Source organism: Elephas maximus, chromosome X (genome assembly GCF_024166365.1).
Source record: "Elephas maximus indicus isolate mEleMax1 chromosome X, mEleMax1 primary haplotype, whole genome shotgun sequence".
Lineage (NCBI taxonomy): Eukaryota > Metazoa > Chordata > Mammalia > Proboscidea > Elephantidae > Elephas > Elephas maximus.
In genome coordinates this window covers 162787859-162804530 of record NC_064846.1, presented here as the reverse complement: position 1 = coordinate 162804530, position 16672 = coordinate 162787859, and the positions used below count along the sequence as shown (strand labels likewise).

General features: G+C 39.5%; 1 protein-coding gene across 1 annotated transcript in view; it reads left to right on the top strand.

The window, feature by feature from the left end:
- TXLNG (taxilin gamma) overlaps positions 1–16672 on the top strand; it is a 49968-nt gene that overhangs the window by 12541 nt on the left and 20755 nt on the right. The window contains exons 2-3 of the mRNA XM_049873386.1: positions 10541–10844; positions 12072–12163. Coding sequence (XP_049729343.1) covers positions 10541–10844; positions 12072–12163 — 396 coding nt within the window. The remainder of the gene's footprint in view (positions 1–10540; positions 10845–12071; positions 12164–16672) is intronic.

Sequence of the window (16672 nt, the reverse complement as noted above, 5' to 3'; positions counted from 1 at the left end):
GTGACAATTTTGCCAGCTTCCAACTCTCTCTATCCTCCCATCCCCCCTCCAGACAGGAGATGCCAACACAGTCTCAAGTGTCCACCTGATATAATTAGCTCACTCTTTATCAGCATCTCTCTCCTACCCACTGTCCAGTCCCTTTCATGTCTGATGAGTTGTCTTCGGGGATGCTTCCTGTCCTGTGCCAAGAGAAGGTTTGGGGACCATGACCGCCGGGATTCTTCCAGTCTCAGTCAGACCATTAAGTATGGTCTTTTTATGCGAATTTGGGGTCTGCATCCCACTGATCTCCTGTTCCCTCAGGGGTTCTCTGTTGGATTAGGGTGTATTTTGAGTCAGTCTCTTTTGAGATGTAGAAGATTAAACAAGCAAGCAGGAAAAGAGGAGATGGGGAAAGAGATGCCAGGCCACATGAAGATCGCTTAGGAGGAGAAACTCAAAAGAGACAAGGACCTTCTTCCAGAGCTCACAGAGAGAAGGCCTTCCTCTAGAGGCGGCACCCTGAATTCAGACTTGTAGCCTTCAAAACTGTGAGAAAATAAATTTCCCTTGGTTAAAGCCATCCACTTGTGGTATTTCTGTTATAACAGCACTAAATCCCTAAGACAGAATTTTGGTACCGAGAGTGGGATGGTGCTCTAACAGATACCTAAAATGTGGAAGTGGCTTTGGAATTGGGTAATGGGTAGAGGCTGGAAGAGTTTTAAGGTGCCTAATAGTAAAAGCCTAGGTTGCTGTGAAGAGACTGTTGATAGACTTATGGATGTCAAAGGTAATTCTGGTGAGGGCTCAGAAGGAAATGAGGAGAGCTATAGAGAAAATTCTTATCATCTTAGAAAACACATAATAGCACCAGCAACAAAATGTTGCTAGAAATGTGGACAGTAAATGTACTTCTGGTGAGAGTTTAAAAGAAAATGATGAACCTGTGATTGGTCAGTGGAGGAAGGGTGATGGTTTTTTATGCAGTGGCAGAGAACTTATTTGAATTACGTTCACATGTTTGGTGGAAGGTAGCACTTCTAAGAGATGAACTTGGATATCTGGCTGATGAGATTTCTAAACAAGATTTTAAAGGGGGTCATTGCCTACATGATCTCAGAGAAGAGAAGATTATTTTCAAGCCTTGAGAGCTAATGCAATTTGTATTACTAGGTTTTGGACTTGCTTGGTGCCTGTTATCCTTTCTTTTCCTCCAATTTCTCCCATTATAATGGAACTACTGTCTACTTTGTGTCTCTTCTCCCATTGTATTTTGGAAGTAGATAACCTGTGTTCTAGATTTCATAGGTTCTCTTTGAAGAGGACTTTTACCCCAGGATGGAATACGCCTAAAGTCTCACCCATATTTGATTTAGATGATTCAGAAGATGAGATCTTGGACTTGGAGTTAAGACTTTTTGGATGATGTGATGGGGTCAATGTGTTTCACATGTGGCAAGGACATGAATTTTGGTGGGCCAAAAGGTGGAGTGTTATGGATTGAATTGTGTCCCCCCAAAATTTGTGTTGTAAATCCTAATCTCTGCCTGTGGTTATAATCCCATTTATGAATGGGTTGTGTTTGTTATATTAATGAGGCAGGATTAGGTTATGTCGGTGAGGATTAGATTATGTTTATTATGTTAACGAGGCAGGACTAGGGTATATTTTGAGTCAATCTCTTAAGATATAAAAGAGATTAAACAAGCAAGTGAGAGAAGCAGAGATGGGGAAGGTGATATGCCAAACTACAGGAAGATGGCCCAGGGCAGAAGAGACAAGGACCCTTGAGCTGGCACCCTGAATTCGGACTTCTAGCCTCCTGAACTGTGAGAAGATAAATTTTCGTTTGTTAAAGCCATCCACTTGTGAAATTTCTGCTATAGCAGCACTAGGTAACTCAGACAAAAGAAGTAAGTGAGGACTGCTACAAAAGTTTGTGCTTAGTAGATTGTACTTCTACTATAATCTGTGGAAGACATGACTGTAAAGATTTGGAGCGACAGACCAGACCCATAGATAGGTCTCATTTTGCTTCTTAATGCCTTTGGAGAGGTAGACACTTTCAAAATATGTTTACTTGTTAGTGTGTTTTCTATCAGAGTATTCTCATCCTGAACAAACTCAGACCTCTCCTTTCCTCTGTGTTTATTCGAATTCTATTGCCAGGACCATCTAAAAAGTCTAGAACTCTCCCTTTCTACTCAGTCGTCTACTGACTTACTTAAATGGAATTCACCTTTCTCTCAAGGATAACCTTTTCCTTATAACTGTGAGTAGGAATTCAGTATCTCTTGGGGTTAAAAGGAAGGAGGTTGTTTTCTCTGCTTACTTACTTACCTAATCTTCAATTTTTGGTGAACTCCCCTTCCTTTGAAGTCCATATTGTGCATTTATTTTATCCTTAACATCAGCGTCATCTGTGGTCCCTTTGAGGACTGTGGTCGTTGTAATGTAGTTATAGAAAGCAAGGGCTTTGAGCAAAACCAGACTGCCTCAGTTCAAACCCCGGCTCTGCCACCTATCAGTTGGGTAATCTTGGGCAAGTTGGGGATATCTGTTCTTAGTGGTTCTGATCATACTCTAAAAAGCCGAAACCAATCCCATTGCCACTGAGTAGATTCTGATTCATAGCGACCTTATAGGACAGAGTAGAACTGCCCCATAGGGTTTCCAAGGAGTTGCTGGTGGATTTGAACTGCCAACTTTTTTTTTTTTGGTTGGCAGCCGTAGCACGCTGTAGCCCTTGACCGCTGCACCACCAGGGCTCCAAAACCAAACCTGTTGCTGTCCAGTCGATTGCGACTCCCAGTGACCCTATAGGACAGAGTAGAGCTGCCCCATAGAGTTTCCAAGGGACAGCTGGTGGATTCAAAATGCCGACCTTTTGGTTAACAGCCGTAGCACTTAATCACTGTGCCGCGTGCCGGCAGGGTGGTTTTTTTTTTTTAATCATTCTTTTAAAGCTGTTAGGTAAAAAGATGGTGTCTTGATTTGCATTTTTATTTGTATCTGTTGAATTATGAGTGAGATTGAACAGCTTTTTATATATTGCGCATTTTTAGTTCTTCAGCTGATCTGCTTGTTCAGAACCCCTTGAACATTAGGTCTCTGACTAATATTTAATCACATTTATCTCCTTTTTTTCAAAAATAGCTTTTGAGTTCTGTGATTTCCTTAGAAAGGTCTTTTTCATGCCAAGATTATGGGGAAAAAAAATGACTAAGGCTTTCTTCTTATTCTTTTTGGTTTTCATTATTCATGTTTAAGCCTTGGTTCATCTGGAACAGTGAGACAAGATGCACTTTCCCCTGTGTGGTTTGGGAGAGATTGCAAATTTGTTTCTTTACCAATTTGAAACAATACCAGCTAGTAAATTTGCATATATGGGTCTGCCTGGTCTGTTTTTGAAGGCAAGTGCTGTATAATTAAGTAGTCTCAGACAAGTATTACATGACTGAAATAAAAGTACGCTCTCACCTTTGGGAGCTTATATTTTGAGATGGTAAGAATTTATTATTTTAGAGAATATAGGCACACCGGTCAGAATCTAATTATACACTAGTTCACAGTAATACATCATTTTATCTGTTAAAAATAAAACCTTTAATTTTATTTCACCCCTTTGTTCTAACACAGTAAAACAGGCTATTTAAGGAGGCATTGACTTATGTAACATGTATTAAAAAGATTTTGACCCAAAATGGTTAAAATAGAATTCTGAGATGAATGATTAATCAAGTGTTAGCTGCGTGGAAAACTTGGTTATGCAGAATAATTCTTTGAAAGATTAAAATAGCCTTAGTATATAAAACTATTTTAAATGATCTATATTAAGTTAAAGCGAGTTTTCTAATTTAAGCCCATGAAAATATAATGGTTTGTTTGTAAAATTTGTATTTGGAAATATAAAAGCCCCTCAAATTACTGGGCAAGCTTCGGAGGGGCGTTCTTATTAAAAGATAAATAGGCCAATAGCTGGTGTTATGAGAGCTCTAGGGTATCTCTGATATCTTTTTGTACTTTTCGGGGAGATTTTGCCTTTACTGGCCTGTCCTGGAATAGTAATAATAGTGGAGTTTTCTCTAAATTGTGTGTTAACATGTAGGTACTTTCTATGGCATTTTCAGCAGCCATTTTTCCCCCTTAGTTGTCCAAACCAAAAACCAAACCCAGTGCTGTCGAGTCGAGTCCGACTCATAGCGACCCTATAGAACATAGTAGAACTGCCCCATAGAGTTTCCAAGGAGCGCCTGGAGGATTTGAACTGCCAACCATTTGGTTGGCAGCCATAGCACTTAACCACTCTGCCACCAGGGTTTCCCTTAGTTGTCCATCAGTTGACAGTTGAAATGCATTTTATGCATAAGCTCTTGCTATCTAGGAAGATACACCAGTACATACCAACTAAGTGATAATGTAGTATGTGTCACCGGAGTTTAGAGGTGAAAGGAGTATCTGGAAAGACAAAATGAATAGTAGTGACTACAAATTGATGAGATAAAATTAGAGGGAAAATAGGAGATGTGGATGGTTGTACACTGTACAGGTGAATTTAATTTTAATATCCATATTTATGCTGAATGCCACTGTCTGTAATTTAGAATTAGGTGATTGTCCTGGCCTTTCAAAAGTTTCTAAACTCTTGTCTTTTTTTCTGTGTATGGTGGTAGTAATTGACCTATATGCCTTAATCTGAAAACAAGAATACCATTTAATAGATTCTACTTATGCCATTTTGAAATAGATGATTATATTGTGCCTTTTCTCCAAATTGAGGAACTGAAGAAGTCCTCTGGAAAATCAGTAATGAGAGAAAATCATAAGGGACTCGTATTCAGAATGTAGGAGTCCCTGAGTGGCATAAACAGTTAAGCATTCTACTACTAGCCTGAAAGGTTGGCAGTTTGAGCCCACGCAGAGGTGCATCAGAAGACAGACATCTGCTTGAAAACCCTATGGAGAGCGGTTCCACTCTGTACATAAGGGGCCGACATGAGTTGGAATCGAATGTAAAAAGAACTCTTAAAACGCAATAATAACAAGACAACCCAATTAAAAAATTGGCAAAAGGATCTCAGTAGACATTTTTCCAAGCAAGATATATAAATGGCCATAATATGCATATGAAAACATCATCATTAGTCATCAGGGAAATGCAAATTAAGACTACAATGAGATACCACACCAACACATACTGTTGCTATAATAACAAAGACAAGTATTAGCAAGGATGTGGGGAAATTAGAACCCTCATACATTGCTGGTAGGAATGTAAAATGGTGCAGTCAGTTGGGAAAACAGCCTGACACTTCCTCAAAACATTAAACGTAAGAGTGGCTGTATGACCCAGCAGTTTGACTACTAGGTATACTGGGTGTGTATATATATACCCAGTGCCATCGAGTCGTATACCCTGTGGAAATGTAAACATATGGCTACACAACAACTTGTACAAGAATGTTCATAGCAGCGTTCTTTATAATAGCCCAAAATAGAAATGACCCAAATGTGTACCGACTGATGAATGGATAAATACAATGTGGTATATTCATACAATGGAATATTATTCAGCCATAAAAAGGAATTAAATACTGGTATATGCTACAACATGGATGAACCCTGAACACATGTTAAATGAAGGAAGCCAAGCACAGATAACCACATATTTTATGATTCCATTTATGAGAAATGATCAAAATAGTCAAATCTATATTGACAAAGTAGATTAGTGGTTACCTAAGGCTAAAGGCTAAAGGGTACAGGGTTTCTTTTTGAGTAATGAAAGTGTTCTAAAATTGATTTGTGGTAATGATTGCAAAATTCTGAATATACTAAAAGCTAGTGAATTTTACACTTTAGTGGGTGAATTGTATGGTATGTGACTTGCATCTCAGTAGAGTTGATACCAAAAAAAAAAAAATTGATGGAACTGAAAAAACCAAACCAAACCCGTTGCCGTCAAGTTGATTCTGACTCATACTGACCCTGTAGGACAGAGTAGAACTGTCCCATAGAGCTTCCAAGGAGCACCTGGTGGATTCGAACTAGCGACCTTTTGGTTAGCAGCCATAGCTCTTAAGCACTACACCACCATGGTTTCCAGTGGAACTGGAAAGGGCCTCCTAAAATACTAGAAATGTAACCAGTTCCATTCCTCAGGCAGCTTTCTTATTAAAATTTATCTTAGGAGAGGCCTTAGGTTTTCCTTGATGACAATTCTTTTATGTTCCTCCCCCGCCCATGGCCAACAAATTGAGTACTCGTTGTATGTTTTAAGCTTTTCTTAAGTCATTTGACAAATTTTCTGGGATTATATGGGTTTTTTTCCTATCATTATTACTCTTCTGAAAAATTCTTAAAATCTATTAAGAAAACATTCTGCATCCCACTTTGGGGTCTCAACCCACCGGGAGCAAAGGAGAATGAAGAACACCAAAGACAGGGTAATTATGAGCCCAAGAGACAGAAAGGGCCACATAAACGGGAGACTACATCAGCTTGAGACCAGAAGAACTAGATAGTGCCCAGCTGCAACCGATGACTTCCGTGACAGGGGACACAACAGAGAACCCCTGAGGGAGCAGGAGAGCAGTGGGATGCAGACCCCAAATTCTCGTAAAAAGACCAGACTTAATGGTCTGACTGAGACTAGAAGGACCGTGGAGGTCATGGTCCCTAGATCTTCTGTTAGCCCAAGACAGGAACCATTCCATTCCCAAAGCCAACACTTCAGACAGGGATTGGACTGGACTATAAGATAGAAAATGATACTGGCGAGGAGTGAGCTTCTTGGATCAGATAGACACATAAGACTATGTTGGCATCTCCTGTCTGAAGGGGAGAAGAGACAGTAGAGAGGGTCAGAAGCTGGCCAAATGGACTTGAAAAGAAATAGGAGGAGGGAAGGTGTGTGTTGTCTCATTTGGGGAAGAGCAATTAGGAGTATATAGACAGGTGTTTATAAATTTTTGTATGAGAGTCCAAATTGATTTGTAAACTTTCACTTAAAGCACAATAAAGTTTTTTTTAATTCCATTATGTGTCAGAAAAAAGTAATTTTCTATTTTAAGTATGTTTTAATGGACTTTCATCAATATTTAAGGCCATTGTTGTAATTTCATGTAGTTGTATTCCTTTATACTTGATGGTTTTAAAGGAGTAGGTTTATAAATTTTTTTTTTAAATATTGGGGAAGATGGTGTTAATCATTTCTCCATATTGCTGTTGTGTAAAGGGTCTTCGTTAACATTATACATGTGCCCAACTAGTATTTGAAATACTGGTGGCATAGCTTCTATCATCACAGCAACATGCAAGCCAGTTTAGGATGACAGACTGTCAGGTGAGTGTGTTGGCTCTGTCTAATACAGCATTACAAATATTACTTGGCATCTGGCTTGTTGATGTTAATACTTATGGAGTATCTTATCTGGGCATATTAATGACATTTCTTAAAACTTCACTGTGGATTTTTTTAACTTAATATTTATAGATAACATTTGAAACTGCTCCATGGAATATATTACATAAAGACATGAATTAAAAAAATTTGGAAGGAATTTAAGGAAGGATCTTTTAATATTACTTTATAAGTTTTTGTATCTGAATAAGGCTTAAAGTGTGTGTCATCAAGCCAGAACTTGTGGATATAGACACTCATTTCCCCTTAATACATTAATTTTTAAAGAAATCAGTGTATTACATCTCATTAATTTAAAAGTATCTTTAAATGCGACATGTCTCTTGTCTCTCTCCCCATTGATTGTCTCCGTCCATTGATTGTATTTCTGTTGTTTTGGTTTTTTCTTCGTAACTCTTGAAAAAATGTATAAATTGCAACTTGTAAAATAAACTTTTTATCAAATAAAATATTCAGAAAAGTATACAAATCAGATGTACTTAGCTTAATGAATTTTCATGAAGCGAATACTTGTGTTTACCCCAACCACATCAACAAAGAGAATATTGCCAAGCGCCCCAAGAGGGCCTACGCCCACTGGTGACCGCTGTCCTGGTTACCAGCACCGTCCATTAGCTTTGTGTGTTTTTGAACTTCATATACGAACGGTTTACATTATGTACTCTTCTGAAAGCTTGCTCACAAAATTATGTCTGTGAGATTCATCTATGTTGTGTCTAGCAGTAGCTCATTTTCATTGCTGTATAGTATGAACATAACCATCGTTTATCCATTCTGCTGTTAGAAATGTGGGTTGGTTGCATTTGAGGGGTATTAGGAATAGTGCTGCTTTTAACATTCTTGGCCCTTGGGTGCACGTATGTACACACTTCTGTTGGGTAAGAGTTGGGTTTTAGTGGGTTCTGTTGGGTAAAATCCTAGCAGTAGAGTTGCTGGGTTAGAAGGTATCCATGCTGCCACAGAGTTTTTCAAAGTGGTTGTACCAGTTTAGTTTTTCAAAAGCTTAACTTGATTTACCAGTTTTAAATTATAAAAGATAAGGATTTAGTTCCATTGACCTCTCCATCCCTTCCCACTTTGATAGTTTAGTTCTTTAGTTGGATGCTGTTGTAATTTGAAATAATCTCTCATTAACTTTTGGGTGCGTGTGTGTATGTGTATGTGTCTGGTAAAAATACGTATAACGAAACATTTGCTGTTTCAGCATTTTTTACATGGACAATTCAGTGACATTAGTCATTTTCATCATGTTGTGCAACCATCACCCACTATCTGTTTCCAAATGTTTCCATCACCCTAAACAGAAACTCAGTGTCCCTTAAGCAATCATTCCCTCTTCCTCTTTCCCCCACCCCTTTGGTCTCTGTACATTTGCCTAGTCTAAATATTTCATATAAATGCCATTAACTTGTGTGTGTGTGTGTGTGTGTGTGCTTTAAGTGAAAGTTTACAGTTCAAGTTAGTTTCTCATACAAAAATTTATACACATATTGTTAATGTGACCCTAGTGGCTCTCCCTATAATGTGACAGCACACTCCTCCCTGCTTTCCACCGTAGATTTCCCATGTCCATTCACCCAGCCCCTGTCCTTTTCTGCCTTCTCATCTAGCCTTCTGACAGGAGCTGCCCATTTAGTGTCATGTATCTGCTTGAACTAAGAAGCTCTCTCTTCATGAGTATCATTTTATGTCTTATAGTCCAGTCTAATCTTTGCCTGAAGAGTTAATGCCATTAATTTTAAAAAATTTTTTATTGTGTTTTAAGTGAAAGTTTACAAATCAAGTCAGCCTCTCACACAAAAAGTTATATACACCTTGCTACATACTCCCAGTTGCTCTCCCCCTAATGAGACAGCCGGCTCCCTCCCTCCACTCTCTATTTTGTGTCCATTTTGCCAGCTTCTAACCCCCTGTACCCTTGCCATTAACTTTTGAAAGTAGCTTTTGTCCACCAGTGATACAAGAGAAGGATATTAGATTTTTCTCCCCTCAATTTTATTCAAAAGTGGTGGGTATATGACTTACACATTTGCCAAAACCCATGGGACTGTACAACACACAGAGTGAACCTTAATATGAACTGGGGACTTTAGTTAGTAATTATCAGGACCTGTCCAGTGATCGTAACAAATGTACCACACTAATGCCAGATGTTAGTAATAGGGAAACTGTGGGAGAGGCATGTATGCACACTTGCTACTTTCTGCCTGAGTTTTCTGTAAACTAAAGCTGCTTTTAAAAAATAGTAATTAAGAAAAAAAAAATAAGTCCTCTCTCCTACAGCGAGGAAATACAGAAAATTAAAATTTGTGCTGCATCTTGTGATGAAGTGTTAAGGGGGGGACCACACTTAAATAAATAGGGTCAACAATATAATGAAGGGCAAGTGAGGTAAAATGATTGATTCTAGAATAAAATACTAGAATAAAGCCATTTTTAGCATGCCTGCTATCTTTATGAGTTACAGCAGGGCTTGTTGTTGCCATTGAGTCAGTTCCAACTGATGGAGACCCTAGCTGTGCAGAGTCGAACTGCACCATAGGGTTTTTCAAAGCAGGCTTGCCTTCAGGGCCTCTGGGTGGGTTCAAACTGCCAACCTTTCGGCTAGGGATGAGGGACAGTCATCGCTTCTACCCACATTCCGTTGGTAGAAACATCACATAGAAGGCCCACCTAGGTGTAGGGGTTTCTGGGAAACGTCCTAGTCCACCCGGCCCAACTCTAGAGGATAGTGGGGAAGCTTGGCTTGTTGATGGCTAACTAGCCACCTTTCTTGCACCAGTTCCTTGAGGATAATAAGATCAGAATTCTTAATGTTAACCTGGAACACTTGAGTTTCTGTTAAAGTGCTAATTATTTTAAGTAGTTGAGTTTTTATATGAAAATAAGTTTAGATTTACAACCAATGACCACATTTCCTGCCTCCTTTGGTACTACTCATTTTTTTTTTTTTAGTTTCCTTGTACTTTACTGTTAGGTCACCTCTCAGTGAAACTTAGAAACCATGTTTACAGCGATTTCACAAACCACTAAGAAAAAAAAGCTGTGTAACTACGATGTGCCATTGATTGTAAACATTGATTACATTTGACTTAACCACTTCCTCCATCTTTTTTCTCTTCCCCCTTATAGTTTGTAATCGGCACAATGGAAGAAGCTGGAATTTGTGGGTTAGGGGTGAAAGCAGACATGTTGTGCACCTCTCAAGCAAATGATGTTCTTCAACGTCAAGACTCCAATTGTGATAGTACAAGTAACAGACACTCACTGGAAGAAGACACAGGCAGCGCCTTTGTAACAAATAACAGGAATTTGGTGAGCCCATCGTACTGCACACAAGCGTCCAGGGAGGAAACTCCTGGGCAAGAAGCTCGAACCGACCCCCCTGATGGGCAGCAAGATTCAGAATGCAACAGGAACAAGGGGAAAACGTTAGGTAAGAGTCTCTGCTCAGTGGTGCAGCGTTTTCACAGACCGCTTGTTTTCCTTGTATTTTCACCAGCACAGACGGTTGTAGAACCTGACCGGTTTTGAGGTTGATGTTGCCGAGCCAACACACCTTTTGTCTTTGGTCAGGTCACTCTGCCTGTGCTGCGGTTACCTTCAGGAGGTGAAAACAGCAGAGTAGGAAGCTTAGTTATTTCTCAGAATAATCAACAACTGGTTTTCTTGAACAAATTTGGGGCCTATTTGACTCACCTTCTTTGTATCTTTAAAGTAGTCTGACCGAAAATTATGTGAAAGCTGCATTTATTTGCTCAGTTTTATTTAAAAATTAGTCACAGAATGACTCAGTATTATCTGTAGTTTAGGAAGTGAGTTAAGACTGGTTTTCATGGGTATATTTTCTCCCTTCTGCTAGATTCAGGACTAAGAATGTAAAATCTGAACTTCCCTTTTATTTTAGCCTTGGTGGTTGCTGTTCCCACTTATTATACCTATTATATCTAAGATTTATATTGTTTGACTTGCATGGTTTCTGTACTTATTCAGTTCATATTTTATGAAATATCTTACACATGAGTGAACATTTTAAAAAATAAAAAAGGTACTTACCTCCCAGATTCGGAACTAAAACATTGTCACGTGTTTTGAAATATCATTTGTCTCCTCCTACTTTTTTTTTTTTTTTTACCTCAGCCATGTGCTTCTCCCTGCCAGAGTTCTTAAAATACTGTCCTTAAAGTCTTTTCATAAAGCATCAGAAAACAGTCATAAGTTACATAAGGTTTTCATACTAAAAGACCTGTTAATAAGTACGTGCATTTTAGGCAAGAGAACTGAAACTCCTTTTGCTTCTATATTTGTACTGGGTTAGGAAGAAGCTTTTTAAAATATTCTCTGCCTTTTGTCAAATGTTTTAACTCAGGTATCAGTGGTTAGGCAAGGGGAATTTTTAAACCTCCACCAAGTGTTCTTATAGTTAGCGTCAGTGAGTGAGTGAAGAAATCTGGGGTGATAGGGCTTGGGAGGGAGGAGTACCTGCTAATCCATAATTTAAAAAAGTTGTTCTGTTAATTTAGTAGGTAAATCTCTATTTCTAGTTATCGGGGTAAAATATCTTACTCGATGTCAGAACGTGGGAAACGTTCTGTAGAATTTACAGTTTAGATTTGATCTCATTCTTCTTCCGGGACTTATTTCTTATCTTGTTGATCATCAGGAAAAGAAGTTTTATTATTGATGCAAGCCCTAAACACCCTTTCGACTCCAGAGGAGAAGCTGGCAGCTCTGTGTAAGAAATATGCTGATCTTGTGAGTATTTAATCAAGGGAGCAAGGCCCATATAAAATACAGCAAAATGTGTGCGTGCTTGATAAACTTTTCAAACTGTAATATTGATATAGCTTTACATGTAAAATTATATTTTATTCCAGAATAGACAGGAAGAATCTGACTTCTTGGGCTTTTTGTTGGTTGCATCAATTTATGAGGTGATATACATAGAATATTCTAATGCTTTATAAGATGTGGCGTGGAGTTCCTATAACTCAGGCTGCCTTAGAGTATTTTACGTCAGCATCTGTGTTCCTGTTATGATACTTTCCAATGCCAGGCAGTTGGGATCTAGCGGTTCCCTGTTTGACTTTTCCCAAAGGAATTCTAGAGATGAAGACTTGAACCATTTTGAATGAAATCGTGTGTTAGATGAAATAGTCTAGTAAAGTAATATCACGTCTCAGGAAATACTTAGCATCTAATTACGTGCCAGCAAGGAGCCCTGGTGACCCACTGGATAAAGCACTAGACTGCTAACCAAAAGGTTGGGGGTTTGAACCCATCAGTCACTCCACGGGAGGAAGATGTGGCAGCCTGCTTTCATGCAGAGTTACAGACTTGGAAATCCTACGGGGCAGTTCTTCTCTGTCCTATAGGGTCTCTGTGAGTCGGCGACCGCTTTTGGGTTTTTTTTTGGCTCTAATTTAAATGCTATAATGATTGTCTTTTGTGAACGACTTGGGTGGATTATCACTGGCGGCCTTTATGCATCTGTTGTGAAAGCAGTTGTTCCATATCAGAAACATTTTTATTTTACCAGTGATCAGCTCTAAGAAATGAATTCTGTTTATTTCTTGCTGGAAAACTGACAGTTACTTTCTGTCAGTTTAAAAAGTGTTCCCTGTGTACTGCACTTAGCCAGCATTCATCAGTCCGACACCTTCTGTTAATCGGAACAGCAGGAAACCCTGGGCACCAGGGAGCAGGAAATGCAGTGTGCTGGATTGCTGCTTTCAGGAAAGGAATGCTTCCATTGTCCCTGGAAGCCAGCCCCCTATTGGCTGCCATTCACCTGAGAGTCTTGTGAGAAGAGATAGGAAAAGAGGACCTGAAGAGAAAAAGGACAAGCTTAGCTGCCTGCTGGGACAACAGCAGGCAGCCGGGAATGGATTCGGAGAAGCATAGTTGCCCAAGGCAGCCCTTTTCAAACTCTTACATATTCTTGGCACTTTGTTAACATTCTGATTGAGATGCAGACTCTGGGGTGGGGCCTTAGATTCTGCATTTCTAATTTGCTCCCGGGTGGTGGTGGTGATGGTGCTGGCAGCCCTGTTTGTTTGTTTGGTTTGGTTTTTGTGTGGATGTGGTAATCTGTCTTGGAAGTAGTACGGCCAGAATGCTCCTTAGAAGGGAGGATGGCAAGACTTCCTCTCCTCAGGTCATGTACTTTGGACACATTATCAGGAGGGACCAGTGCCTGGAGGACATGATACTTGGTAAAGTAGAGGCAAAAGGAAGAAGACCCTCAATGAGATGGGTTGATAGAATGGCTGCAACAATGGGCTCAAACTTAGCAACAATTATGAGGATGGTGCAGGACTGGGCAGTGTTTTGTTATTGTTCAGCATTCATTTTAGGAAGTGACACATTAACAACTTGCCTAGTGAGTAACCTCCCTTTGATTTAGTTTTACCTTTTGGAGATCAGTGATTATTTACATCGAATATATGTAAGATATGTACTGTTTTCAGAAAATGTCCTAAAGCTTTATTTCTTGAAACATGACTCATTTCTTTTAAAAGCAGAGTGCCTAGGTTATGTAGCAGTGAGATCTCCAACGGTTATTCAGAATGCCTCCGTGTGGCCATCGCTGTCCTCTGCCTTCATTGCCGCACTTGGCCACATCACTAGTGTAGATATTCTGGTGATCAGGTGGACTGCAGTCTTGGGCACTGTGATCTGGGTGTTGCTGGTCTTTTGGGGAGACCTTGTGGTGGTTGCCACGTTCATGAAATTGGAGTGTTTCCCGTTCTAGGTGTGGATAACATTCGACATTTAACATGATGGTGCAGTGGTTAAGTGCTTAGCTGCCAACCAAACTGTTGGTGGTTTGATCCTACCAGCGACATCTTGCTGAGAAAGCTGTGGCAGTCTGCTTCCTTAAAGATACAACCCTGGAAACCCCATGGGGGCAGTTCTACTCTGTGCTGTGGGGTTGCCATGAGTCAGAATTGACTCAGCAGCAACAGGGTTGTTTTTTTTTTTTAGGTACTTTATAGTGCTATTTTTCATTCCTTAGTCACTTTGTCTAAATGGTTATAGTGTAATAATACATCTTGATATCTTGTAGTACAGGTACACCCTTCTTACTTTCATTGTCACAGTTATCTTGCTGATTGTTGGCCCTTTATTCTGGTATAAAATTTTAGAATCAACTTGATGGGGAAAAAAAAAAAACATTTGGGATTTCGATCAGCATTTCATGGCCTCCACGATGAATTCAGGGGCATGATCATCGTGACGGTATTAACGGAGCTTAAGAAGTGGTTATCACCGTGGGGAAAATAAAGTTGGATCCTTAGACACCATACACAATGATCAATTCCAAATGGATGATGGATTTAAGTGCCAAAAATGAAACTTTAAGTTTTTTAAAGTTTATGATTAAGGTGAATATCTTTCCAGCCTTGGGCTAAGGGAGGATTTTTTTATGACACAAAAATCACTGTCAAAGATCACAAAAGTGGGCTGTTGAGATTGAGAATTTCTATTTATGAAAAGACACCTTGAAAGAAAGTAAGACACGTTACAAACCTCGGAGAACATATTTGCAACACATAGAACCAACAAAAGACTTAATATCGAGAATTGATGTAGGAAAAAAAAAAAGCCTATATAGAGAACACCTACAAATGAATACAAAAAGGACAGATAAACCAGTGGGACCCTGGGCAAGAGACATGAAGAGGCATTTCATAGAAGTGAAGAAACGTAAGGCTATTAAACATACATACAAAGACACGGCCAACCTTATTGGTGATCAGGGAAGCACAAATGAAGACCACAGTGAATGAGGTGCCCTTTTCTGCCCACTGTAGTGTTGGAGAGGATGTGGAGTCACATGACATCTTCTACATTGCTGTTGGGAGTATAAATTTGCCAGCCACTCTGGAAAACAGTTTGGCATTATCACGTGAAATTGAACATTTAGAAATCCTACGGCCCAGCAACCCGACTTCTAGATTTGCATCCAAGAGAAATTCTTGTACATGTACACGAGAACGGTCCTGTCACTGTAGTGACAAAACCTGGAAACAGCCCATATCCCCATTGACAAGAGAATAAATAAAATGCCCCCCCAAAAACAAACCCATTGCAATTTGATTCCAACTCATGGTGACCCTATAGGACAGAGTAGAACTGCCCCATAGGGTTCCTAAGAAGCAGCTGGTGGATTCGAACTGCTGATATTTTGGTTAGCAGCCATAGCTCTTAACCACTGCGCCACCAGGGCTCCAGATAAATTAAGGGGATATATGTTATTGTTTGTAAGGAGCCCTGACGGCGCAGTGGTTAAGTGCTGGGCTAGTAACGGAAAGGTTGGTGTTTCAAACCTAACTAGTGGCCAGATCTTCTGTAAAGATTACAGCCAAGAAAACCCAGTGTGGCAGTTCTACTCTCTAACACAAGGGGTCGCTATTGAGTTGAAAAATCGACTCGATGGCACCTAACAATGCTTTGTTTTCTTTTTAAAAAGCATAATAATATCTAGCCTGTGGACCAAATCTGGCTGATGAGTGTTTTTATACTTCCCACGAGCCAAGAGTGATTTTTGTATTTTTAAAATGTTTATAAAAATAAAGAATAATATGAGAGAGGGACTGGACATGGCCCTCAAAGCCTAAATATTACCTTCTGGCCTTTTACAGAAAAGCTTGCTGACCCCTTGTCTGTAGGCACATGCAAGGGTATAGATGACTCTCAGCAGTATAATCTAGAGTTCTCCTGTCCAAAACGGTAGCCACTAGCCCTATGTGGCATTTAAATTAAACAAAATTAAAAAATTCCGTTCCTCAATTGTACTAGCGACAATAAAGTTAAAAGAACTGAAACAACAACAACAAAAAAACACTTTCTTAGGACTCCACATTGATGAAATAAAATCACGTGGAAAGGAAAGCAACGGAATAATGAAGACAGGAAGAGGATATGGTTACCTTAAGTCAGGGAATACAGGGGGACTTGGGTAGATATAAGTCATTGTCCATGTTGACAGGTTTTGTATTGGATAGTAAATAAATAAACAAGGCCTCTCGCATAGACCAGTAATTGTGTCGTGAACCAAGGGTTTTGACGAATCCAATTCTGTGCAACTGAGGTCCAGAATAAAGAGAGAAATTACCCATATAGCCTATCACCCAGAGGGAAACTGTTCTATGAGTTTGTAAAATTTTCCTGTGTGTATAGGTGCCTAAGAGATTTATGTGTTTTATACAGATGGGGACTCCTTTTTGTATATATAATTTAGTATTTTCACCCACGTAA